The sequence below is a fragment of the Megalops cyprinoides genome, chromosome 13 (assembly GCF_013368585.1).
Source record: "Megalops cyprinoides isolate fMegCyp1 chromosome 13, fMegCyp1.pri, whole genome shotgun sequence".
In the NCBI taxonomy this organism is placed as follows: Eukaryota; Metazoa; Chordata; class Actinopteri; order Elopiformes; family Megalopidae; genus Megalops; species Megalops cyprinoides.
The window spans coordinates 2,525,995-2,550,739 of record NC_050595.1 but is presented as its reverse complement, the minus strand read 5'-3'; the positions used below and the strand labels follow the sequence as shown (position 1 = coordinate 2,550,739).

Below are 24,745 nucleotides of genomic sequence, written 5' to 3'. Positions count from 1 at the left end.
CCATTGCGTCTTCTGCATGCACCCCTGCCATCCCTCATACAGTTCAGCATCAGTAACCGTCTTTGCATTTATAAGGAGCACAGGGAACCTGGCAGCTTTACAGTGGAGAAACTGGTCAGAGACTGACCACTGGAGACTGCAGGAAGACATAGACTGTCTGCTGTTCTGCATATTAAGCCAACAGATGGAAACTGCCAGGAGACATAGACTTCCGGGAGCCTTAAACTCTCAAACCAAAGGTCAGACTGACCCACTGCTCCGCGTGGAGTGAGCCTGAGATGAGACGGTGGCTTGAGGGTAGTGCCTGGCGTGCAGATCGTGTGCCTTGGATCTTGGCAACCAGCTGTCACCTCACTTGAACATAGTGAAGGAAGAGGTTTGGCATTTGCCATAGGAAGAAGGCTGCGGTTGTCACGGTGCCCACAGCCCAGATACTGACGATAGCGATACTGATGGGCGTTGCTTATCGACATGCTGAGGATGCTGCAGTTCAGTGTGTGGGAGCGTATCTGAGCTCAAGAAAACAGATTAGCCTGCTGCAGTGTTTACATCACCCCTCAGAGTCAGGGTAAGAATGAAACTTCATGTATCAAAACCCCTAAACCATGTGTGCAAACATCCAAGCACATTTAGCTTGTATTCTGTCATATCGCAATTCCAATTCAGTCTTTTGAAAAACACTTAACACAGAGTCTGACTTAAAGCACAGTCCCTTGAAATGAAATCTGCTGTGTTTCTGTGGAAAACATACAACTGCAAATACCAAACTCTACCTCTCAGATGACCTTATTTACCCTTCACCTGTACAAACTCAGGTGGCGTAGCTGTCTTGTCAGATCTGTCATGTCTTTAGCATGAATAGCAAAGGTCACAGGTGAGCCCTTCACTGCTAAAGAGCAAGGAAACCAACTGGAGCTGAAAGGGGAAGCATTCAACCAAGAAGACAGTAAAACTTCACACACAACATCTGTGCAATGCTGGTTGACCATCCACTATGGGTTGAGTGTGAGAGAGGAATATGAGAGGGAGCAGCCAAATTTGAGTTGATTCACCGTAGCCTTTACGACGGATGTGAAGTCATCCAAGGACGAACACTCGACTGAGACACATACCAATTTCAAGCCTTACGATGATAGCTCTTGAAACGACACTTTTGGTCCAAATAATATCTAAATGATAAATCATTCTAACCCCAAACATGCTGTTTCCTTGTGTAAATCAGGGTTGGGGTCCAGACACTCTGTCTCAAAATTCACTCAAAATGTTTAAAGCTCTGAGAGCGGCCATGCCAACCGAAACGCTGACTGGAAACCAGGACAGTGAGTCTGTGTTTGGAGATATTTAACATTTTAAACAGCTTCTCTCTGTCCCCCTCCTCTCTCTCTCTCTCTCTCTCTCTCTCTTTCTTTCTATTTCCCTCTTTCTCTCTGCATCGTTTCCATGGAAATGGGCTTCTGCCCTTTTGTCTCAGACTATTTACAACATCTCTGGCCAGAAGAATGCAATTCAGTTTGAACAGCAGGCCTTGCAAGAGAGACATGTCCGGCCAGGGCAATGAACCCATCGCCATTGTGGGCCCAAACCCCCAGCTGCTGACTGTCCTGGAAGAACCCAATAACCCCATTTGTTGATGGAAGATCGGGGGGGCTGTTTTTGTCTGGACTTAGTTGACTTGTCTGGTTGACTTAGTCCTATTCAGACACCTGTTCATCAGGTGAAAGGCATGTAGGCTGTGATCCTAAGATGCGGAAAAAGGAACTTAGAATGCAGCTTACAGATTTACTCTCAGGTATCCCCCAGTTCCTTGCAGTCCTGTGTGCTTTGGTTGTGGAAGCGGGGCCAGGAACAGGAATCAGTGGTGTGGTGTAGCGGTGTGATGATGATGATGACAGCTACAGAGAATCCTCACTGCAGGTGTGGGTGTGCCGTGGAGTGTGGGTGGGTGGGGTGCATCATGGCAACAGGAGGAAAACAGACAGCTTATAATCAGAGCCATGCATGAGAGGAGGAAGAGCCAATGGGAGCGTAGTTCTGCTCTGCGGAGGGAGAGGGGTTCGAGGGAACGGGGGCCAGGCTGAGTTACAGCTGCAATCAATGATCATTTTTTTCAGGAATCAACACCATTCCGATGGCGTGAGACAGTCGTGGAGAAGCAAGTGCAGTCCATCTTGAGAGCTTTAATGGTTTCTGCTGCAGGGGAATCACGGGTCAGGATGCAGCAGCTGGCCAAAAGAATCTGACGCCCACCCAGCGCAAATCAATTAAGCCCCATCTCCCTACGCTTTTACGCCCCCCCCCCCCCCAAATGCCAGGCTGTGCTCTGTGTTTTACAACCACACTGTCTCAGAGCTTCGCTGAGCCGATCTGAGCCGGGTGGGGCCGTTCCCAGGCCTGGCTTTCATGTCTCACTCTGAACCCGCTCCACCAGGAGACGGGCGCGGGACCAGCAAGGTGTTTGATGTCCGATCTGCCGTGAAGAATGGATCGTTCACACTGTGGAACCAGGGTTCAGGGGTCACACAGAGCACTCCTGCAGCACCCACACCCCACCCCACCCCGCCCCGCTGCCCCAGATCTCAGCCACATAAACCCTGACCTCTGTCCCCCCAGGCGCAAGGTGCCTGTGCTCTGAAATCCCCACTCTGACAGAGAGAGATAGCAGGGTACCTCTAATCTCCCACACAGAGACAGATGCATGGAGTTTTTCAGTGTATGTGGCACCAGGGTAACACATAACCATTTCTCAACATGATGCGATGGCATGCTGCTATAGCATAACAGTGAGATTTGGATATGCCGGGGGTCAGTTTGGGGCAGAATTCATAGGGACACAGAGAACCTACAGATATATAGTAACAGTCAGATCGGTGAAGATGACAGAGGGATTTTAAAACTGACAGAGACAGACAGAGGGACAAGGAAACAGACGGTCACACAGTAAACAGACAACTCCCAAATCTACACAAATCGTGAAGGGGAGCCTTCACCTCTCTCTAAGAAACCAAATGCTAATTGTGAGTCATTTGTCAATTGTGTGCACTTGTTGTAACTGGTATGGGAACCAGCCTATTGGCTAACAGGCCACACCTGATTAACTGGAGGCTGATTAAACACAGGTGTGGCTGGAGGGCTGGAGGAAGGCTCATTTTGACCCTGCTGTTGGTTTGGCTAGGCTGGTTTTGTTGTCTGTTTGGATTTTAAAATAACTTGTTTCTTTTTAACATTCGCTCTTTTTGGCTTGTTTTATGGAAGAAGTGGCGTCCAGCTTCTTTACTCAAATATTCAACTGAGACCATTTGCTGTTACTCATGAGAACTGAAAATCATGGCAGAAGGTATACTGGCATTGCCTTCCCATATGGAAATGAAATACATTTATAAATATATAAATATATTGCTGTTATTGCTAATATTGCTGATATATACTAAAGTGGTACAAAATATGTTTTTGTATGCATTCTGCCAGTAGGGGGAGCCTTTGAATGGCGTAAACAAAAAATCTTGCCTTGTCTTTACCTGCTCAGGTGAGTGTCTATTGTACAGGGTACCTGAGCTACCTGAACTGAAACTGAAAGAGTCCTGATTTGATGAAGAGGCAGATATGGGCCACAGCACAGTTTTCGTGACCAGACTGAAACCTGAGTGGAGGTGGCAGACGTTGTGAATAGCGTTCCAGGACGTCTCTGGTTTGTAAATTGAAATTATCATGTGACGCTGAAGGGACTGCGGCAATGGTGTGGTATTTCACAGGATTTGCAGTGTGATATTGAGATGTTTGGGCATGGACTGTCAAAGAGATCATATACATCGCACCATCTGTGGGCTGACCACCGCTGTAGGCATTGCCTGTGTGTGTATTTTACCCAGACCCCCCTGCTGCTGCTGATAGTTCCACCAGATTGGGGTGGGAGTGTGACGATAACACCACAGGGAGCCAGTTGGAGGTGTTGGGAGTGGGGGGAGGTTGGGTGGGTATGGACGAAAGGACATCTCAAACTTTCTCATGCTCAGTTACTGTGTGAAACGCACACACACACACACACACACACACACACACACACACACACACACACACACACACACACACACACACATATATATATATATATATATATATATATATATATATATACACACACACACACACACACACACATATATATATATACACACACACACACACACACACACACACACACACACACACACACACACACACACACACACACACACACATATATACACACACACACACACACATACACATACACACACACACACACACACACTTCTCTCAGCCAGGATAACCTATCCATTTACTTCCCTAACAGACTCTCTGCAGTTACAAGTAAGCTTTATGATTATATGGTAAACATGCAGTGATAGACCCATGCAGAAAACACTGGAAAATCAAGAACACATTCTCTGTCAGTCACAGAGCTGAAAGGATAAGCATGCTTATGAGATGCTGAGCGGTTAGTTCTCAGTTTGCTTTAAATGGGTTGAGGTGTAAAATCCAATTGTGGCATTCGGTCCCGGGAGCAACATGTACGTCAAAGTGTTTCATTTTGGGATAAGCCGCGACCCCGCACGGTAAGCTCCCCGTGGTTGGAGTGGCCTCCCTTTAAGTAGAAAGGGTCAATTTTACCGTTAAACCCCTGATCACCTTTCAACTTTCCCCTCATCCATATGCTCACTCCGCAGTGCTAATACCCTGCTTCCAGGCATGAGAACTAAGGCGGATGCTGTTCATTTACTCCTCACTCCCTCTCGCTTGTCTCCTTCTCTCTCTATCAGCTTCTTTCTTCTCCTTGTTCGCCTCTCTCCTCACCCTTTCCTTCTCTTTCTCACGCTCTTCTCTTTCGCTGTATTCTGTTTATCGGTCTCCTGTCCACCCTTCCATCCCCTCCTTGCTAACCTCTCACCCCCCTCAGCCTATCTTGCATTTGATTGGTTCCTTCCTCTCTTTTCCTCCTCTCATCCAATCACGTGACGAGCATTATCTCGGCTTGGTTCTCCTTCCCGGACAGGTCGCAGATGTCACTGTGCAGTCTCTTCCTCCGAAGCTGAAAACGTCCCGGGATTACCCCTCCTTATCTTATAATGGGATCCTGCGTCTTTTAGCTGTTCTTGCCTGAGTTTTCCTCAGCCAGCCCGGAGGCTCCCGCAAACTGCACAGTAAACCACTGCCAGAACCTCTACAGAACCATGACGCAGAGCGTGTTTTGGGGAGAATGTTGGGTTGTCCTGCCAGACGTCTGTCCAGACGTGGCACAAAACCATTAACCTGTTAGAGGAGTCAGAAGATCTACCTGATCTGTAGAAAAGTGTCCTGTTTAATAAGCCGTGCTCCTGGGCATACACACACGCAGAGGTCACAGGTTCTTCTCTATCTGTAAACATTGATTTGAAAAATAACTCTCTCTCCTTGTTTGGTTTGGACAGTCTCTTTACCAGTGATTTTGCTTTGTCAGCACCCCCCCCATTCTAAATCTCTGAGGATTCCTGTCATCCTCACTCCATCTAGCCCCATACCTTGACACCTCTCTTACAATGAAGACAATGCCCACCCTGAGTACGGTAAGATGAAACCTCCGCGTCTGCTCAACTCCTGGGATACCCAAGACCCGTTTGTCCCCTGAAGAGACAGGACCCCCGTCTGTCAGCACAGAGCACCTCTCTGCCACCACATCAGCACCAACAGAGTGTCTCTTCAGAGGCCTGATTGACCATGAATCCCTGGGACAATCCATCTAACTTTAATTAATACAGCTCTCTGAACACAGGTGTAGCCACCAAGAGTTTCCACAGAAGGCAAGTTATCATGGTGCATGATGGTGTTATCGACATAAGTTCACGACTCCTGCAGCTTTGTGTGTGTGGGGTGAATGGGTTTGGTCAGGGGGGAGCCCCATGTTACCCCATCTGCCATGCATCAGGGTGCAGGGGGCTGGGTTTTGGGGAAGATATAAGCGAGGACAGCCAGCATCTCAATCCCCTCTTCTGCTGACACAGGACTTATCCTCATTAGCTGGTAATCTTCCCCAGGCCACACTAACAGCTTTAGCACACGCTGGCACTCCCTGTCCAGAGAATACACGCACACCCTGCTCGCCCGACAGCCCCCCCCCTGCCCACCAAACCCAAACATGTGGGAGGGGACAAAGCTGAGTGGGAGGGGACAAAGATGGTCTCTGCAATTTTATTGGGTGGCACCAATGGAACTGGACTCATAACCAGGCAGTTGCAGGTTTGATTCCCTGGCAGGCACAACCGTTTTACCCTTAACTTGAGGGTAACTTAAGATACTTGCCCTGAGTTTCCTTGGTAAATATCCATGTGTATGAATGGATAATATGTAAGAATATAAGCTACGTACAGTCAAGGCAGACGACTGTGAAAAGTGTGATAGTGAGACAACACTAGGATGAAATATCCAATTCATCTTAGCACACCGAGGTGCCCTGGCTACATGAAATACTGTAGTACCACAGCACTGTGCAGGAAGGCAGAGTGCGGACCGGCATCGATGGGAATGAGAGCATGTTGTTTATTTTCAGATGGGTTATTTATGTAGTGATTAGCAACGGCCTACTGTCCTGAATCCACCGCTATGGGAGCTGTGAGCTGGAGCCGTCAGCAGGCTGAGGACTGAACAGAGATGTGAAAGTTGTTTGTTTTCAGCCTCTCTCGTTTCGCGCGCCTGTACAGGTGTGTTTTAACAGCTGCCCCATCTTTTGCCCCTCCGTGTTGTTCTGTTATTACAGACTGTTATTTTACAGGGTTGGTAACGGGTTATTACGAACCCCCCCCCAGCAGTGCAAACACACCTGCAATGAGCTCCCCTTGGTCTCGGCACATGCTGAACAGGGCGGGTGTGTAAGTGTGTAAGTATGTGAGATGATCTCCCAATCTCTTCCAGCTGTTACATGACATAAAAGAAAAAACATAAATACCACAACGCAATCCAGAGGCCTTTTTAAACGCTTTGGTTTGGCTTATTATCCCCAGTGTGAAATGGCTTTTCAGAACTAACAGGTGCCCCATTTCTATAGATTGTGTGTGTTTGTGTGCGTGTGTGTGTGCGTGTGTGTGTTAGCGTGTGCGTGTGTGTGTGCGGGCACGTACACCTGAGTGTTTAGGTGTGTTTACGCTCTCTCTGCCAGTCACTTCCTTCCCCGTAGTCTATTAACAGACTGAGCACGCTGCCAAACACGCGGAGATCTCTTCCTCTGTGATTCAGCACTTAGCTAAAGATGGCGGAAAGCCGCCTTTATATAGCCATGGCGACGTGACAGGCCGATGCGTGAGAAGGTGGCGGCGGTAACAGGCCGAGCGCTTTGGGCTTCTGACCTGAGGCGCGGACATAGGGAGGGGTGGAGGCACAGAGGAAGAGACAGAGAGAGGCGACGTGAGGATGAAAGAGGAGGAAGAGCAGACAGGAAAAGGAAGGAGCAGAAGGGGGACTGGGAGAGGAGGTGGGAGAGGTGTGGGCACCGTCACCGGCTTTGCACCTCTGTCAGTACATCCTGGGACTTCTCAGTCAGCCATCAGCACCCTCTATACCTGAAAACGGCTGGCAGCAGAGTCTGGAACTTTCCAAGGCCAGTCTGGGAACCCGTTTGCAGGGTTATTTCTTTAAAAGTGTGTGGCGGCTACAGCTGGAGAAGTAGAAGGTGGGGGGGGGGGGGTGTCCAAAGACGTAAGGAGGAACATTAAGGCTTATCCTTGCAAGACACATGACTTTGCATTAGGCAGAGGCCAATGTCCGGCTTCTGTCAAGCCCAGTGAAGAGGCAGATACAGAGAAAAAATATAACAGAACATACCACTAGGCCCCAAAAGAGCAATAAGAGTAGAGAGATTTGGTTATAGTTTTAACAAATAAGCAGTCACTAACAGTGACAAGTGAGGCAGACCGTCACAAATACAAGCAGCTGTCATGGAAGTCTGCCCTCGTACACAGGAAGTGCAGAGAGATAGTGCGCTTTATTGCATCAAACAGACAGGCAGATCAAGTGATAAAGAAGTAAAGACAGACAGGGATAGAGAGAGGGAGAGAGGAGAGGGGAGAGTGCATCTCTGTGTTTTTGCGACCCACCCATGACACCTGTGGCTCCCCACCCATCAAGTAGACAGAGGTCAGAGGTCATTGCGCACTCAAGGGGACTTCAAAGGGGCCCTGTAACCGTGACGACCCTTATTGCTTCCATGTGTCTGTCAGTATTGTGGGCTTATGGGTGTTTAAGTGTGCGTGACTCGGGAGAGGACCCTTTTAAAGGTGTGTGAGTGTCTCGGATCATTGAGTATCCCTCCCAGGAGGATCAGAAACAGAGGCTGACCGTGTTTATCTCTTGCTTTTGCCATAAGAAATATTTAACAGTTCGCAGAGAAAGAAGCGCGTGTGGCAAGTAGGTCTCTAGGCTTTGCCTGCATATGTTTGCATGCACACCCCTTCCATGATCAGGTGATCAAGTTAACCTAAAGCTGATCTCTAAAAACAAGATTTGCTCTTTAGGTTACACTTGAGTTTAAGTTAGATTTCACACATATATGTAATTGGAACTTGAAATTTCCTCAAAAAAAAAAATAGAAGGGAAGAGCTGAAAATATCATGCAAATGGCCAATTAAGTGACTCTGTAAGAATATGTAAATAATGTGGTAGGACCAAGCAAACACTTTCTGATTTTGTCATAGATGGACTTCAGATGGGTCATAACTGCTGGTTTACAGTTGGTTCACAGCTGAATCGGATTTCATTCTAAAAATCATACTGTTCTTACACACTGTTCATCTGAACACTTTTTGACTCATGCACCGTCTCTGAAAGCAATATTAGAATGAAAAACATTAACTGCCCTTAAAGTAGCAACATTTGCCTTGCCTGCAGCAAAAATCATGGAAACATTACAATAAAAACATGGTTCACTTTTTAGTTTTGCCCCCAAAAACACCTGAGTTTTTGTTTTTGTCAGGAGAGTGTCAGGAATTGTATAGAGGCCTGTGTTTGACCCAGAGCCTTGATCTTAAACCCGGCTGATTTCTAACAAGTCAGGTAGGCCCAGTTTCTCTGAGCTGGTTTTGGGTAACCCGGGCAGGCCAATTTCTTGGAGCTGCCTTCTCCAGGCTCATGCGAGCATGAGCCAGGTAATCTGGGCCGGCCCCTCCCTCGGTAACGTTGTCCTTCAGATGCTAATCCCGTTACCTGAGACTCAGCTCTCGCTAATCCGCGCAGATAGCTACTCTTTCTCCAGCGGGGCAGCGCGACCCTTCCTCTGGAATGCAGGACCACTCCTGAACACACAGGTAAACCTCAAACACTTTTTTTTTTTTATTCACAAACCGCCTAATCCGCCCCTCTGCATTCTCTACCTGGAATCCTCTACCTGGGTTCTTAGCGCTGTTAGCACTGTTAGCACCAGGGTAGAGGGTATAGTACTGGGTGTCAGTGTTGATTTTGAGGGTGATGGCTGTGGTGTTTTCTGGTTTATATTACTGTCACTTTGCAGTTGTCAGAAATAACTTTGTGGTCACTGTGGCATGGAAAAGTAAGAATATGAGAGTCAGGTGTGGGCTGTGGGTTGAGACTGGTGGGACCATTTGGTGCAGGTTGGGTCGGTGTGGGACGTCATAAAATCTTTCTAAATGTTGCTGGCATGGGCGAAAGTTTGACCTGCTGGAGGGAAAATACTGGAATGCGTCCAAAAACGGGGGGGGGGGGGGGGGGGGGGTTTGGGGGGATCAGTTTGCAGAGTGAAAGAAAATACAAAAAACTCCAGGGTGTGTTGATATAGCTGCATGCGTGTGAGAGTGAGAAAGAGGGCGAGAGAAAGATAGATAGTGAAGGAGAAAGAGAGGCGGAGAGAGGGGGAAAGAGGTGAAATCACGCCTCCAAACAGCTGTGCACTTCTGTTGCTCAAATCGATTATCATTCAGCACGTCGTACCCCTTGTTAATGAGCTCTGTCCCATTGTATAAACGTTAGGGGCTGCCTGTGTAAATTGTGGGTTTTGGGCCTGCTTCCAGCATACCGAGACCCTCCACGTCGAGCATGACCTCACACCCATAGTGGACATCGATAACCCTTGGGAGTGTGGTGTGGGGGGGGTGGAGGGGGCACGGAGGGGGCTTCGGACTATTAAACCCACATGTTTTCACAGCTTGACTTGTTTTAAAGTACAGTTAAAAAAAGGTACGCAAGGGCTTTCTAGACAGTCCTGAACTGCATACGGGACCTGTACTGGTTCGGTCCACACCACTTCTAAACCCACTTTTTAAGAACATATGCAGAGAAATCATGGGATATCTCAGTGGAAGCAACTGGCTTCCAAAACAGCCAAAGACCTACTTCTAAACAAGCTTTCAAAGCCCGGTCCGTCGAGTGCAGGGCACGATCCTAATAATAACTTAACGCGGACGCTAACCGTGTTAAAGGCTCAAACAGGGTTTACTGCGGTTATAAAACAGCAGTGAGGACACGGCTGTGGATTCCCCTCAGCCTCTGTGAGCTCTGGGCTGTGAATTTGGTCGGGATGCTGGTTGGAGGTTTTAGGGGACAGACGTGCAGCTGGCAGAGCCACCGGAGTGGTTTACTGGTGTCCTGTCTTCACCACCTGTGACAGCTCAATGGCTTTCCAAGAGGTCACCCCTGTTCTGTTGTTCTATTTAGCAATGAACTCCTTTGCTGGTGTGCCAAAGGTGTGAAGATGTTTATTGCCGCCGACTTGCGCATGAGGTCTACATCCCAGAGGGATGTTTGACTGGGGTTCCATCTGGTTTCTGCCTCTGAAATGATCCAGGACAGATTAGGGTCAAAGCCATTAGCTCAATAATGTGTTATCCACCAGCAACAAAACATGCTGAATCCACTTCCAGCAAGGCAAACTCTCTCACCCAGAGATGTCTTGACATCTCTGGGTTTGGTTATTTCCATAAGTAGGTTTCATGTTCCTGTCAACCAAGAGACCCACTTTTCCTGTTAAGACCCCTTTTTGAGAGAATCTCGTCTTTAAGATACACACCGATGAATGAAGCTGTTGTTGAACAGGGACATTTAACAGGGTGAGACTGGTGCTATGCCAGATACCTCAAAAGCACACATAATGCTATGATGTTCTGTGATTTGGAGTTGGTGACCCCTCTGCCCTCCTGTGTCCCCACCCCATCTCTTTCAGGATGTTTAACTGGGTGGTAAAAGTGGTTCCTCAGTTCCCTCAGCCCCCTGGCAAATTTGGAGAGGAGGGGCAACCCAACGGCCCTCAGGCAACACCAAACACAACCCCATCTCCTGTACCGGTATGTGTGCATGCGTGATGTGTGCATGTGTGCGTGCGCGTGCTTGCATGTGTGCATTCACATATGCGCGTGTTTGGGTTTGTCTGCGTGTGTTCATACATGCTTCAATACGTGTGTGAGTGTGTGTGCTCGTATGCCTGTGTTTGGGTGTGTGTCTATGCGAGAAGTTTCATGATGATGACGATGATGGTGGTGTGTGATATCACCAGATATATCTGACTAAATTCTGCCAATATGGATGTTGCTTTTTCATCTAACACGGTGTCGTTTCCCTTCTCCATGTATAGGACAAGAAAGTGACATTTAAAGATGAAGTTAAAAAAGAGGGTGAGTACATGTTTATCACTGGAGAATATGAGCCATGTGAACCCCAGCCCTTATTTTGTGACTTTTTACACCATAGCACACAAGTTGCACTTGCTAAGATGGTATCGCCATGCCACTGTATCAATGCAACAATGTTGCTTAAATGCTGTGATAAAATTATGTGTCAGCTAGGCAGTTCTAAAGAGCAGCACCAGAACGCAGATAAAATCTGACCTTGTCCTGCCAAATACTGTACTACAGGTAGTGCTACCTGCGCTTTTACAGGTACCTAGAGGAATAAGGTCAGTATTGGATGAAGTAAAAATGTAGATTCAAGTTTTGATGTCATTCATCTCACCACTTCAAACATTAATGCTTTGTGGCAGAACCTAAGAAGCCAACTCCAGCTCCAACTCCTACACCATCTCCAGCACCCAAAGCAGCTCCAACACCTAAGCCATCTCCAGCACCCAAAGCAGCACCTGTAGCTAATGCAGTTCCTCCACCCCAACCAACTCCAGCATCAAAGCCCAAGGAGGAGCAGAGTTCATCAGAAAGGCAAGGGGCTGTGTGTGTGTGTGTGTGTGTGTGTGTCAGAGAGAGAGAAAGAGAGAGAGATGTAGCCGTTATCTCCACTGTTTTTCTCTCTAGCTCTGTCACTTACTCAATATCCTGATCATCAGATAAAATCTTTATCATGGGTGAATTTCACAAAAAGGAAATAAAGACGCATTGCAACCATACTGACGTACATACTTATGCTTATCATTGGCTTAATGGTTTGTTCATTTGCTTTTGACAAAAGAGAAAAGATCATTCAAATCAGCGGAACACAGGAGTTTCAAGCTTCAAGCTTCATGTCTTTCTCTCTCTGAAATCCAAATTCACATACAGTATACTCTATGGCATGACTGCTCAAAAGACAATGTTGCCAAAGCACTTAATACTCAATACATTTACAGTACTCAACTCTGTACTGGAAATAATAATTTGACCAGGTTATTATTAGTATTAATAATCAAAATCATAATAATAAAACCAAACAAGAAAATAGTAAATATGAATGAAGCTGATGTTCTCTCTCTCTCTCTCTCTCTCTCTCTCTCTCTCTCTCTCTCTCTCTCTCTCTCTCTCTCTCTCTCTCTCAGCTCTGTCAGTACTCAGTCAGGGGTATTGACCTGGCTCTCTCATGGGTTCATCAATGTCCTGCCTCATCCAAAGAATGATATACCCAACACTGAGGCCAAGGTAGGGCACAGCCAATAAATCATGACAACTCTGTAACACTGTTATGAAGTTCTCCTTTCCCTAAAATTATTATGTTAAACACACAGAGATCACACTGATCTCAGGTCATTCCTTGGGGACTGGCTCTACTGACATGGTACTAATGGTAAATCCCAAAGTCAGAATGTGTCACTTAGCCATAAAAGAGTCATTATATTACAGCTCTGCTTTGATATGACATGATTAACATGCTTTAATATTAATATGTAATAAATAATCTGCTGTCTGCTTTATGCAAAGTTGTTTCTCTCCCCATAATTCAATAATACATGAAATATGTATATTTTAATATATTGAGAAACGTTGTAATATATTGAAAATATACCACAAATACAATTAAATATATAAAAACATTTCCTATTACATCAAAACAGCAGCAATTTACATGTTAAATATATTTATTGAGCTAAAAATATTTATTCTCTAAAATATTTTCACAATGTATAATTTTTTGAATGGCTCCTCATGCCACTATATGATTCATTCATGCATTTCTGGGCAACAGTAGATGCCTCCCTCTGTGTAATGCACAGGTTTGATGTTTAATGCACAGGTTTGATGTATAGAGCACAGGTTTGATGTTTAATGCACAGGTTTGATGTGTAGAGCACAAGTGTGATGTGTAGAGCACAGGTGTGATGTGTAATGCACAGGTGTGATGTGTAGAGCACAGGTGTGATGTGTAATGCACAGGTTTGATGTGTAGAGCGCAGGTTTGATGTATAGAGCGCAGGTTTGATGTATAGAGCACAGGTTTGATGTATAGAGCACAGGTTTGATTCAGTCTCACTGTTCTCTGTTTCCCTCCATCCGTCGGCCCGTACAGGAAGAGAACGCTGTGGATGTCAGGTAAGTGCAGCGGCACAGACACACTGCAGATTCACTAGGTCATACCCACGTGCTCGTGAGAGTCCTGCACCGCGTGCCAAAAGCACCATCCGACTGTACCAACCGATTAAATCAAAGCAGCTCTTAATTAACCAGTAGAATTTCCCTAGGATGTTTCTGGTGTGGTCTGATGTCACCATCCAACAATGTGGCAGCTCTCATGTCTGTGGTTCACAACCTCGCTATCATTCATGTTAACATTTTTCATTCATTTGTGCCCAAATGTCTTTTACCTGTCAAAGGAGGCCATGAATCCTTGGCTGCCACATTATATAACATAAAAACTCTGGGTTTCCTTCTTATCCTCAGTGATGACCAATCACAAACTAGTATGGGAGGCAAAGGGCTCACCTTTGCTGCTGATCCTGGATCTGTTTTTCCTGACTCTCAAGCATGCCAGTTTTAGTACTGATTACTCATCAAATGTTGATTCCTTTTTGATTATAACAAAGATCACAGATTGATTTTGAACCTAAAACCAATTGTTTTTTTTTTTCATACATAAAATGGTTTCATGTGAAAGAGAGCTACTACATTAGATGCAATGAAATAAAACATGAATCATTAACTCATGTTCAGGATAATTATAAAATAAAATTCCTCGCCTCCCTTATTTGTAGGTCTTTGGTCTCCACTGTTTATGCCCAGGTATACAGCACCTTTAAACTGCTGTGAATCAGCTGACCTGGGAACGGTTGACTGAGTGAAAAACAGATTGGCTCAAGTTTGCCATCTGTGTAAAACCCAAAGGCCTGGTCAGCCCATTAGCCCTGAGGGTTTAACTGTGGTTAGGGTCAAGTCCCTCACCCTGACCGTGAGTGTTCATTAGCCTTCAGGGTCAGATCAATATTTGACTTCAGGAGAAGAGCTGTGGTCCAGGTTGCAGGTGTGTGGTGTGTGCTGAGTCTATCAAGGTTAATCTTTTAATGATGAGCATGGAGCCTCTTCAGAAGGCCCAGATTGTCCATCTGACAGTTCATAGACAGGGTGGGGGATTCAGCAGCAGGTAAATGATGTGTGTTGTATTATTTCTCACTCCCATGATGCACAGCAGTAAACCTGGGGAAGAGTGAGTACACAGCTCTCTCTTCTTTAGCTTTTCCCAATGCTCCTTTAGCCCTCAGCACAAAGGCTATTCAGCGCTATTCAAAGACCACAGGCTTCCTCCACTGCAGAGATAACTACTCACAGACACTCTGAATTATATGTGCATGATCCGCTCTGCTGTGTACACATGCACCATATACTTTGTGCAGTCTGCTAGCCTTGTGTGCTTCTATGCAGTGTGATGTAGCAGTAAGGGTCAGGACTTGGAACCACAAGGTTGCTGGTTCAAGTCCCTGCTGGGGTGCCTGTGTTGTTCCTTTCTTAACCCTCAACTGCCTCGGGAAATGTCCAGCTGTATAAATGAATAGCAGGGATAAGATTGTAATTTATGTATGTTGCTTTGTATAAGAGTGTCTATAAAGCAACTTAATGTAAATGCAAATAACTATCATGCTGCATGTTTTTGATGTCAGGACTGCCCCTGCCAAACTGTCCCTGGAAATAAGTTAGGTTAAGATGACCATATCTTCATACAAGCTGGACATTTTTCGTCGTTGTAGACTGGTTGTATAGTTGTACAAGCAAATCTACGTAGAGTGCGGTGGACAGAAAGCACGCCGACAACGACGCAATTGTGCCACCTGTTGGCGATGAAAAACAGCAACGAAGCCGCTGTTGAAATGATAGCCTCTGATGCGCGACTGTCTACGTCCATCAGAGAGGGACCTCTGCGGGTGAAAGGAAAGCATATATATTTACTTGCGTTAAAAAGTGAAATGGTACAGGTATCAGACAGATCGTAGATAGTTCTCTATTACATCTCTATTAGTTCTCTATAGATCTCTATAGATCCTCTATTAGTTTTAACTGAAAAAATTACTGCTTGACGCTGTGAACTCACTCCGAGTGCACGCCGTTCACATATGCAAAGGACGTGGAAAGAATAGTAAGAATCATGAATGATGATGTTTTAAACCAGCGATCCCATTTTTAAAAACTAGAGATCTTATTCACCAATGGCTAACAAAGTAGTCTCGCTGCCTGGACGATGTCATTGATGCTTCTAAGGTCGCCGTGGTTCCCTTTGCCTTTGCTGCCCTCTAGCGTCTGCATAGATCCCATCCGTCAAATCCCGTGCTTGACAGGCTGTGATGTGATTGGTTCCTCTAGGCGAGGGAGTCGCGTCATCGGCTGGATTGTGCAGGGATTGGGCAAAGTCGTTCCTCAGCCGGATGGGGGTCCCAAAGACGAAAAAGGAGATGAGGAGACTACAGAGGTGAGGTTGGCGCACTGATAGCATCGTCAGATCTCAGGATGCGTAGGGTTGTGATTTTAGCCAATTCAGTTATGTTTCTTTGTCATTTTAGTTATTACTTAAGCTCCTATACTTAGCTAGTCAGTGAGGAGCATACTAGCAATGGTGTAGTAGTTTCGGTAACTTAGCTAGCTAGGTATAGTTAGATAGTTTGTGGTTGTGAGAATAGAAGAAAACATTTAAATACACTGTCTTTATTCTTAAAAATGATTTAAACGATTTCTAAAATAAAATTGCAGCCTTATAATAAAATATTTATTAGCAAAATATAATTTTAAATGGTTTAAAATTACAAGCTTAGTCAAAAAATATCAACAAAACAAAACAGGATAAAATGAAAGTTAATCACTGATAAAATATTTACCATATGGTGTTGATGTATTTGCAATAATGTCTTGAATAACTTTTTGTCATCCATCCATAACTTTTACATAATTTACTGCATTGATGGCAATTAAGGGTCTGAAATAGCATGTGATGACCTGTGTGTTTTGTATCACAAAGGCACATAGAGAGGTCAAAGAGGTGGAGAAAGAGGTGGAAAAAGAGGTGGAGAAAGAGGTGGAAAAAGAGGTCGAGAAAGAGGTGGAAAAAGAGGTCGAGAAAGAATTGGAGAGTAAGACAGAGGAAAGCATACCTGTAAGTATAGCAGTGTCCAGGGCACTAAGCGGCAGTGGGCTGGATGTTAACACCCCACAGTGTCTGCGTTAGTGCCACGCCCACCTCACAGTAACAGTGATGGTGATCCAAAAGGACACGCCCATCTCTTGGTGGGAGGGTCTTGGTCCTATAGGACACGGCCATTTCACAGTGGGAGAGCTGTGATCCTATAGGACATTAATCTACTGAGGCCTTCTTATATTGATAAGCAGTAACTATAATCCAAAAAAGGAATATATAAAGATATCATGCAAGTAAAAAACAAAATGTATAGGTAAAAAATAAACCAAATTTGAATCTGGGACATTCAGGATTCAAGATTAGAGTCACAGTTTGAGGTTTGTGAGCAAAAGAAAAGAATCAAAAAGGTGGATCATAGATGCTCAAAGATATGTATTAAAATAAAAATATGAATCTCAATGAATCATCGTGCTGCGAGGATTGTAGCACTCACAAGGACAAAGCAAGAAGGTAAATGTCACTCAATAATTTAAACATTTTCGTGATGAAAAGCAACCAGCTAACTTCCTTCTTCCTGTATATTTTCCTTGTTTCAGGTTTATGACGCAAAGGAAATGCCAGGTAAGATTTCATCAGGATTTCCCCAAAATCACAATGGAATTAGCCATTGCTTAACAGACTTCCCTGCTCAGTGCCTGTAATAGAGCTTAGAGCCCACAGCACTGTTTAAATATCAGTTTTACTGCTGAAAACGTATGAGTAAGTTATAAACATACGTTATGTTTCATATCAGCCCATGCTGTCATTTAAAAACAGGTGCACAGATCAAAAAATACTTTTGGGTTTACTGCCATGAGTGAGAAACCTTTTTAATGAAAGTAGAGGCATGAATTTGCCAGTTCCTCTTTTGATGTATCTGAGTTATGTGTAAAAAGGTTGCCATCATTTGACTGGTGAAGGTGGCAAGTGATCCTGTGCTGAGTCATTCTGTGTCGACCAGGTTTGGCTGTCTGGACTAGGTTGGCCTTTGTTGAATGGGTTGAGCTGTGTTGACCGGGTGTTCCTGTACCCCCAGATGCAGAGCCCCTACCACACATCCCCGTTGTGGAGGTGGTGTCTGAAGTGGAGGTCCCTGAGCAGCCAGGTGGCCTGACCCCCAGGTTTGTCCCACTGTCCTGAACCTTTTCTGCACCTCTCATTCTCTCTACCCATCTACCCCCCGCCCCCACACACACACACACACACACACACACACACCCCTCTGCTCTCTACACCCCCACCCATCCCATCCTCACAGTGTGCTGCTACCCCCTGCTCTCAACTGTTCCTGGGCTTAGCTGCAGCTCCTTTCAAAACCCATCTCCCTGTCCAGCTTACTCCCTATATTCCCTGGGCTCACAGTTGTACATCTGTCTCATCGTAAATCTGTCTGTCTGTCTGTCTGTGTCCATCACACCAGTGGCCACAGTGGATGAAGTTGTTTTCACTTGGTCCTGTAATCATTTTGTCTCTAGCTCTCTGTGTGCCTCGATCTGTCTGTGTTTTTCTGTTCCCGTCCGTCTGTCTGACACTGTCTGCCTGTCTGTGTTGCTCCTCAGGGTGATTGGTTGGCTGAAGTACGGCTTTGATAAAGTGGTTCCCCAGCCACAACTGACCAACGGCCCTGCCAACGTGGACAGCACAGGTACAAACTCTGAGGAACAGAAAGGTAAAGCACCACCCCCTGAGACCTCACCCTGACCCCTGAACCCTGCCCCCTGCCCCCTGACCCCGCCCAAACCACACACTGAGACCTGCTAAAATCAGGGTCCCAAACAATGAGGGTAGTCCAGCTAGCCACCCAGCTCTGGATAAGTGACCCCAAAACACTGTTAAAATAACAACTTACTGAATACGCAGGAACCGACTAGAACAGCTGACGTTGTCATGATCTTGTAGTTCATGAATCTAAAGGTCCGCGGCTCTGAGTCCCATAGTGGGCTAAGGCTTTTGACTAAGAGCAGATTATGTTATCATCCTTCAGTGCTGTAGGTTTTCGGTGAACAAACAGACAGGGAAAGTATAGCAGTGCTCGTCAGTTTAAGTTAGTAAACCCCGTGTTGGGACAAACAGCTAGGCCCTTGCCCAGTCAGAAAGGGGCGTTAGGAAGTTAGGAAGCCTAGGAAACCTGGGAGTAAAAATAGTCTCTTACTCTACCCACACCCCACACTGACAGCCCTTAGCTTAACTCTAACCCTAAATCACCTGCTGAACTGTAACCATACCCGTAACTATATTCACTCTGCTCCAAGGGACTCTGATAGTTACAAAATATGTTAGACGTGTAGATTCAGGATACTGCACGTTAAAGATGAGAGATGGGGAATAGTCTTACTGGTGGACAAGTTTATCACTAAGGTTGAAAATGGGTGGTACGGATGTAACAGCAGACGATATGCAGGTTTAAATGTTATACAGTTTCTGTTTGGTGTGATCCTGTCTGCAGTGAGAGCACATCTGTCTCTGTCTTTCACAGCTATCCCACCACAACCTGACACACCGAAAGCAAGAAGAGTGGAACACATCACACCAGAGTAAGACTGAGGGATAGGGGGCGCTGTTTGTGTTCTTGATGGGGATGGGGTAGCGTGTTTACCGAACTGACATGTGCATGTACCAGGAACCTCTTCTGCTAAAGTCACTTGTTTAATTTTTTCTGTGGTGAAGTCACAGTGTATGCTGTTTTGCCTCAGAGACAGGAGTTGCCATTCAACATCTCAATGAGAAACGGAAGTATTTCTGCTTTGGACATTGAAGTGTACAGCATTCATAGCTACATGAGATAAAAGCAGTCTCTTCCGAGAGAATAGCATCAGTCACTACATATACTTACTGTGTGGGATTATATTGGTGACAGGTAATGTTCAGGTACCTGCCGCACAGGTGAGGTTAGTTGTGCTGCACAGGGGTCAGTAACCTGTGTTTGGTTGTGCCCTGCATCGCCATTACAGCGAGGAGGAGGACCCCAAGTAGGTGATGTCATTGCAGCGGTACTTAGTAGAGACCAGAGGCACTCAGCCCGTTGCCCCATGCCAGGCTTCCTGCCACACCCAGTTCTGCTTGCCCCTCACTCATAGGGGCACAGAACGGGAAGCACTCTACATATGTCACTGCATTAGCCAATCAGACCCAGTTCTATTTGCCCCTCACACTGGGGGGCAAAGAACAGGAAGTGCTCTGCATATGTCACTGCATTAGCCAATCAGACCCAGTTCTATTTGCCCCTCACACTGGGGGGCAAAGAACAGGAAGTGCTCTATATGCAGTATGTCACCACAGACACTTTCCATGCCCGGTTCTGTTTGCTCATCGCGCTCAGGGGCACAGAACAGGAAGTGACATACATATGTCAATGTATGCTTGTATCAACCTGCCAAGCCCAGTTTTGTCAAGCCACTTCATTATTGTTATCAGTTTGCTTTAAGACAACAGAGGCAAGTCTTCATTAGAGTTGAAAAAGTCATCATATTAGCAGCTGGCTTATACAGTACTAATAGTATGCACACATGCAAACATGTATATTTAGATACATACAAACAGGTGTGGGGGGTGGAGTTTGGGTAGGAAGAAGGTGTGGTGGGGTGGGGCTAGAATGTTGTGGGTGGGGCTTGGTGGGATGGAGATGTGGTAGGGTGGGGCTGGGATGTGGTGGGTGGAGCTTGGGTGAGAAGGGGAGGTAGTGGTAGGAGGGTTCATTCAGAATTTTATAGAGAAAAAGAGAGAGGCTGCACTGTAGTGCACCAACAGACAGGTTGAGGAACATGAGAAGCCTGTATCTTGACTGTTTGTGAAGACTGACATTTGAACAGCTTGTCAGTGAGTGAAGTCCGTCTGAAGCGTCTCTCTATGGCCCCTGCAGTGTGGTGGGATGGATCGTCCAGGGACTGGGTCGAGTGGTACCACAGCCGGTGGTGAAATCCAAAGAGGAGGGGGTGAGTGAGGTCGCAGACTCGCATATACTCACACAGAGCAGGTGTGAGTATATAGACAGGTGTACACTGTCCTTTCAGGAGACTGTCAACGTTTATAGGCCCATGTGTGCTAACTCCCACTGCGTATACCCACATGGAAGCCATTAGAGAACTAGATAGCTGTCTAGAAAACTAACTGTTAGCTAACTGGGCCCTCCATTAAAACATAAGATAGCTAACAAATTATGTGGTGGTGATGGTTGTGTATTTAGTCATAAATGTAGCTGTTTCAGTAGTATTCCTAAAGTTTCCTCTAGTTTCATTAGCTCATCAGGGTTTGTCTACTAGCTAGTCAAATCAATGGTTCCTTTGGGTTTAATTGCATTGTTGTTTTTTAAAGTTATGCAGTAATTTTTCTGATTCATGCTGTAAGACAATGCAACATGATACAGAACAGCAGTATCTTAGGTGCCGGAATTTACTGTTTCCATAGTTTTTGGCAGCAACCGGTTTCTACACAGCTCTAGAATGGAAAGCTATCTGAATCACGATCAGGGTCTCCTCTCCTGGATTGTTTTGTTGTTGTTTTTGGAAAGAATAACTGGCCACAGCTCTGTAGGCCCTGCACATGAGCTCTGCTTACCAGATACTGTGAGAATGTGTGGAAGTGGGACTGAGGAGTGGTGTGTGATGCTGAGAAAACGAGTCGGACGTAACCCCGTATCTCTTTTTCGCTGTGCAGGTGGGCGCCGATGTCGTGCAAAATGGTGAGTGGCGTGCTAACGCTGGCCTGAACGTGGTCTCGCTTTCGCTCGCAATGAGTCTCTAAAACTAACGATAGAAGTAAACAAGAGAAAGCTTTAAATGGGTGCTCGAGTACTCCCGCACAATCAGAAGCGATTATCTTTCCAAGCCACAAACAGACCGACACAGAAAAAGGATTCACACGGTGGTGTCCGTGAGAATAGTAATCAGTATCTGTACTGCAGATTGCTCTATCAACTCATTCAACAGGCCGAAAGTCAAAAAAAAGGGCCGTGACTCGATCCCAGTGTCAAAACAGCCAGTCTGTGCCTAGGAGCGATGCTTTGAAGTCTGGCATGCTCACGCCTGCAGTTACATGTCCTCACCAGGCGATGGTGCTGTTGGTCAGTTTGTCTCAGGCTGTGGCTAGCTGGCCCTGTCTAAGGGAGGGTAGGGATGCACAGTATCCCTTTCAGGCTGTGATGTGCGATCTGGCCCACGCCGTCACACGGTACCTAACTCGGTCACTCTTCTCCTTCTGTTTCAGGGGGGACGTCGCTGAGAGCCCCTTAAACAAAAGGAGAATGAAGACTGGGGAAGATTCTGTCACACTGACCAACAGACAGACAGACAGACAGACAGGCCTAGAGTCAGGCAGCCAAGGGGGAACAGAACGACAGACAGACTGACTGACCAGAAACGGACACGTTAAATGACAGACAGACAAACAGACACAAAAGCTCAGAAGAGCAACCAGATAGCTGTAAGCTCACTGACAGACAGGCAGACAGGCAGGCAGGCAGGCACATTAGTTTTGTACAGCAACGAGGCAATAGACAGACAGAAAAAGTATATCTACAGAGCAACCGAGCAGCTAAGTTTATGGTGAGACAGACACAGATGCAGATGCATTCTATAGGGGCAGCTTTCAGCCCACAGACGGACAGACAGACAGACAGAAAGATAAAATTACTCGAAAAAGCACTGTTTTTAGCTTTTGTACCACTAAAACCTATTGTGCACTTTACTCTCTGAACAGACAGCCAAAGTCTATATGTTAAACAGTAGCTGTCTACATTATGTATTAGTGGTAATACTCACTCAATGTTAAAGACAGTGAGGTTGTTATGAGTAGATATTCATGGGCCGGACTCTGTAACCCTGATCCAGCCGTCTGAGGACAGGAGATAAACGTTGTGATGGAATTTTTTACCAGTGCATTTCAGAAGGGCCTTGTCTGCTTTCATTGCCCTGCCCAAAATGTTCTTCCTGATCACACTATGCTGGAACCCAGGAGCTCCTGTTGACCTTTGACCTGTAAATGTGGGCGTGAGCTTCCAGAACTTGCTTTTTTGATTCTCATCAGTACTCAGACAACACACGCTACTCTGGTCTTGTTCTTTGGGTCTTTTCCTTGTGCAGAAGGCTATTGCTAGCACAGACGAGGCAGCTAACCTGTTATGCACATGACATTATAATGCAATGTGTTATAAACAAAATAAACAAATAATCAGTTTCACGGTTGTGTTGTGTGCTGTGTCGGTCACAGACCATTTTATATTTCGGTGGCTGGGGGGGATGTTGTGAATTCTTTCTACATCTCCACGATATTTGTAAAACGGTTTAAGAATTCATCATGCTGATTTGTTCTGTAAGACAAGCCAATATGCTTGGCAGTAGCATCCTGATGCCAGAAAACTGCAGCTTTGACAGTTTTCAGCAGCAGCAATTTTCAACACTACACCAGAACGCAAAGCCATAACCACTGATAATATTACACACCAGCTACGGTCCAATAATTTCATGTCAAAATATATGCCTGGGAAACAGAACAGGAAACCGGATACTGTAACCATGGAAGCGTAATATACCCTAGTTACGGCCTACTGTAAGTTTAAGTGTCGTGTGGTGAACTCTTCCTTCATCTCCACAAACAATGCCGTGTTATGAGCTGAAAGGGAAGGGGAGATATTAAAAAAAGCAATCTTGGTCACATGATCAGTGATTGGCAGTGCAAAGTTTTTGATTAAATTTCAGGCTTAGATTTTGCAGAGACCAGCCATGTTAGTTGCTTCCATCTGCTGTAAATGCAGAATGTTTTGCAGAATGAATGTTTTTTTCAGTCAAAGATGCTTTTGCAAGATGTGCCTTTGCAATATTATTAATTCCTGCATTCAAGCATGCATATATCCATGTGATTTCTGTTTGTCCTGAGTAATGATTTGACCTCATGAACCATAAATAATGTAAGTCACGATGCCCCTGCAAACTTCATTAGGTGAAGGATAAACTGGTTTGGTGTGGGTGAGTTTTATTAGTGGTGTTGGAGTAGAAGAAACCTAAATCACTCACTGCCATTGCGTTTTTTAAAACATAGTCATATTACAGTTAGCTACCAGTTATGGGGTCTTATAAAATGTGAATGTTGTGACAAACATGGCCATACATTTCTCAGCATGGACATATACTGTATATGTATATACATAACACACGCATGTGATATGAAACACCCTTTTTTATCCTTTAGCAGTCTCCAGCTTTCAGCCCCCTTGGGGTTGGCTATGAGTGTTAAGTTTGGGCACACCCAAATGGGTGTCTATAATTATAAAATTTCATGGTGTTTAACAACAATAGAAACCCTGCCCCCACCCCCCACCCCCCAGGGCTGCCTTGAAAAAGAGGGATGTGTTGGCGGTGTTAAGGTGTTCCCTTTAGGTGGCTGCTAGCTAGCTGCGCAGCTGGCTTAACAAGGCTTTCCTGCCAGAAGGCAACAAGTGGCACCCTGCTTACCTCTTCTCTTGGGTGTGCTGAAAAGTAGTTGATTGACAGGTGCTCCAAACAATAGAACGTTCTTTGGCATGACCGTAATCTATCCGTTTCTAGCTGTCATTATTTTCCCAGGTGTTGTCACCATTCACAAGTGTGGGCAGTGCTTTAATATTGGGTGTGGCCAATGGGTCCCTCATCTGGGTGCTGATTGGCTGCTGTTGGGTGTGGCTGATGAGTCCCCCATCTGGGTGCTGATTGGCTGCTGTTGATGGACTAAGTGTGAGAGCTGACCCCAGGACCTCGGCTCTCTCTCCCCAGTCTGTATCCATCAGGGCCGTGGGGACATAGTTCTGGAGGATGTGGACTCTGACTGGGAGAATGAGAAGCAGAAGCCAGATGATCAGAAGGATCAGGTAGAGCAGGTAGATCAGCTACGGCAGGTAGAACAGCTGGTAGACCTAGAGCAGCTGGAGCAGGCCGAGCAGCTTGAGCAGATACAGCAAGTAGAGCAGCTGCAAGACCTA

At 45.8% G+C, this 24,745-nt stretch overlaps 1 protein-coding gene across 1 annotated transcript in view; it reads left to right on the top strand.

Annotated features, from left to right (window-relative positions):
• Window positions 1-11,174: 11,174 nt before the first annotated feature.
• cngb1a (cyclic nucleotide gated channel subunit beta 1a) overlaps window positions 11,175-24,745 on the top strand; it is a 33,049-nt gene continuing 19,478 nt past the window's right edge. Inside the window, exons 1-10 of the mRNA XM_036544191.1 lie at window positions 11,175-11,294; window positions 13,714-13,736; window positions 15,993-16,098; window positions 16,642-16,753; window positions 17,834-17,918; window positions 18,357-18,466; window positions 19,274-19,331; window positions 20,657-20,729; window positions 21,451-21,475; window positions 24,540-24,724. Of these exons, the coding sequence (XP_036400084.1) occupies window positions 11,175-11,294; window positions 13,714-13,736; window positions 15,993-16,098; window positions 16,642-16,753; window positions 17,834-17,918; window positions 18,357-18,466; window positions 19,274-19,331; window positions 20,657-20,729; window positions 21,451-21,475; window positions 24,540-24,724 (897 nt within the window). The remainder of the gene's footprint in view (window positions 11,295-13,713; window positions 13,737-15,992; window positions 16,099-16,641; window positions 16,754-17,833; window positions 17,919-18,356; window positions 18,467-19,273; window positions 19,332-20,656; window positions 20,730-21,450; window positions 21,476-24,539; window positions 24,725-24,745) is intronic.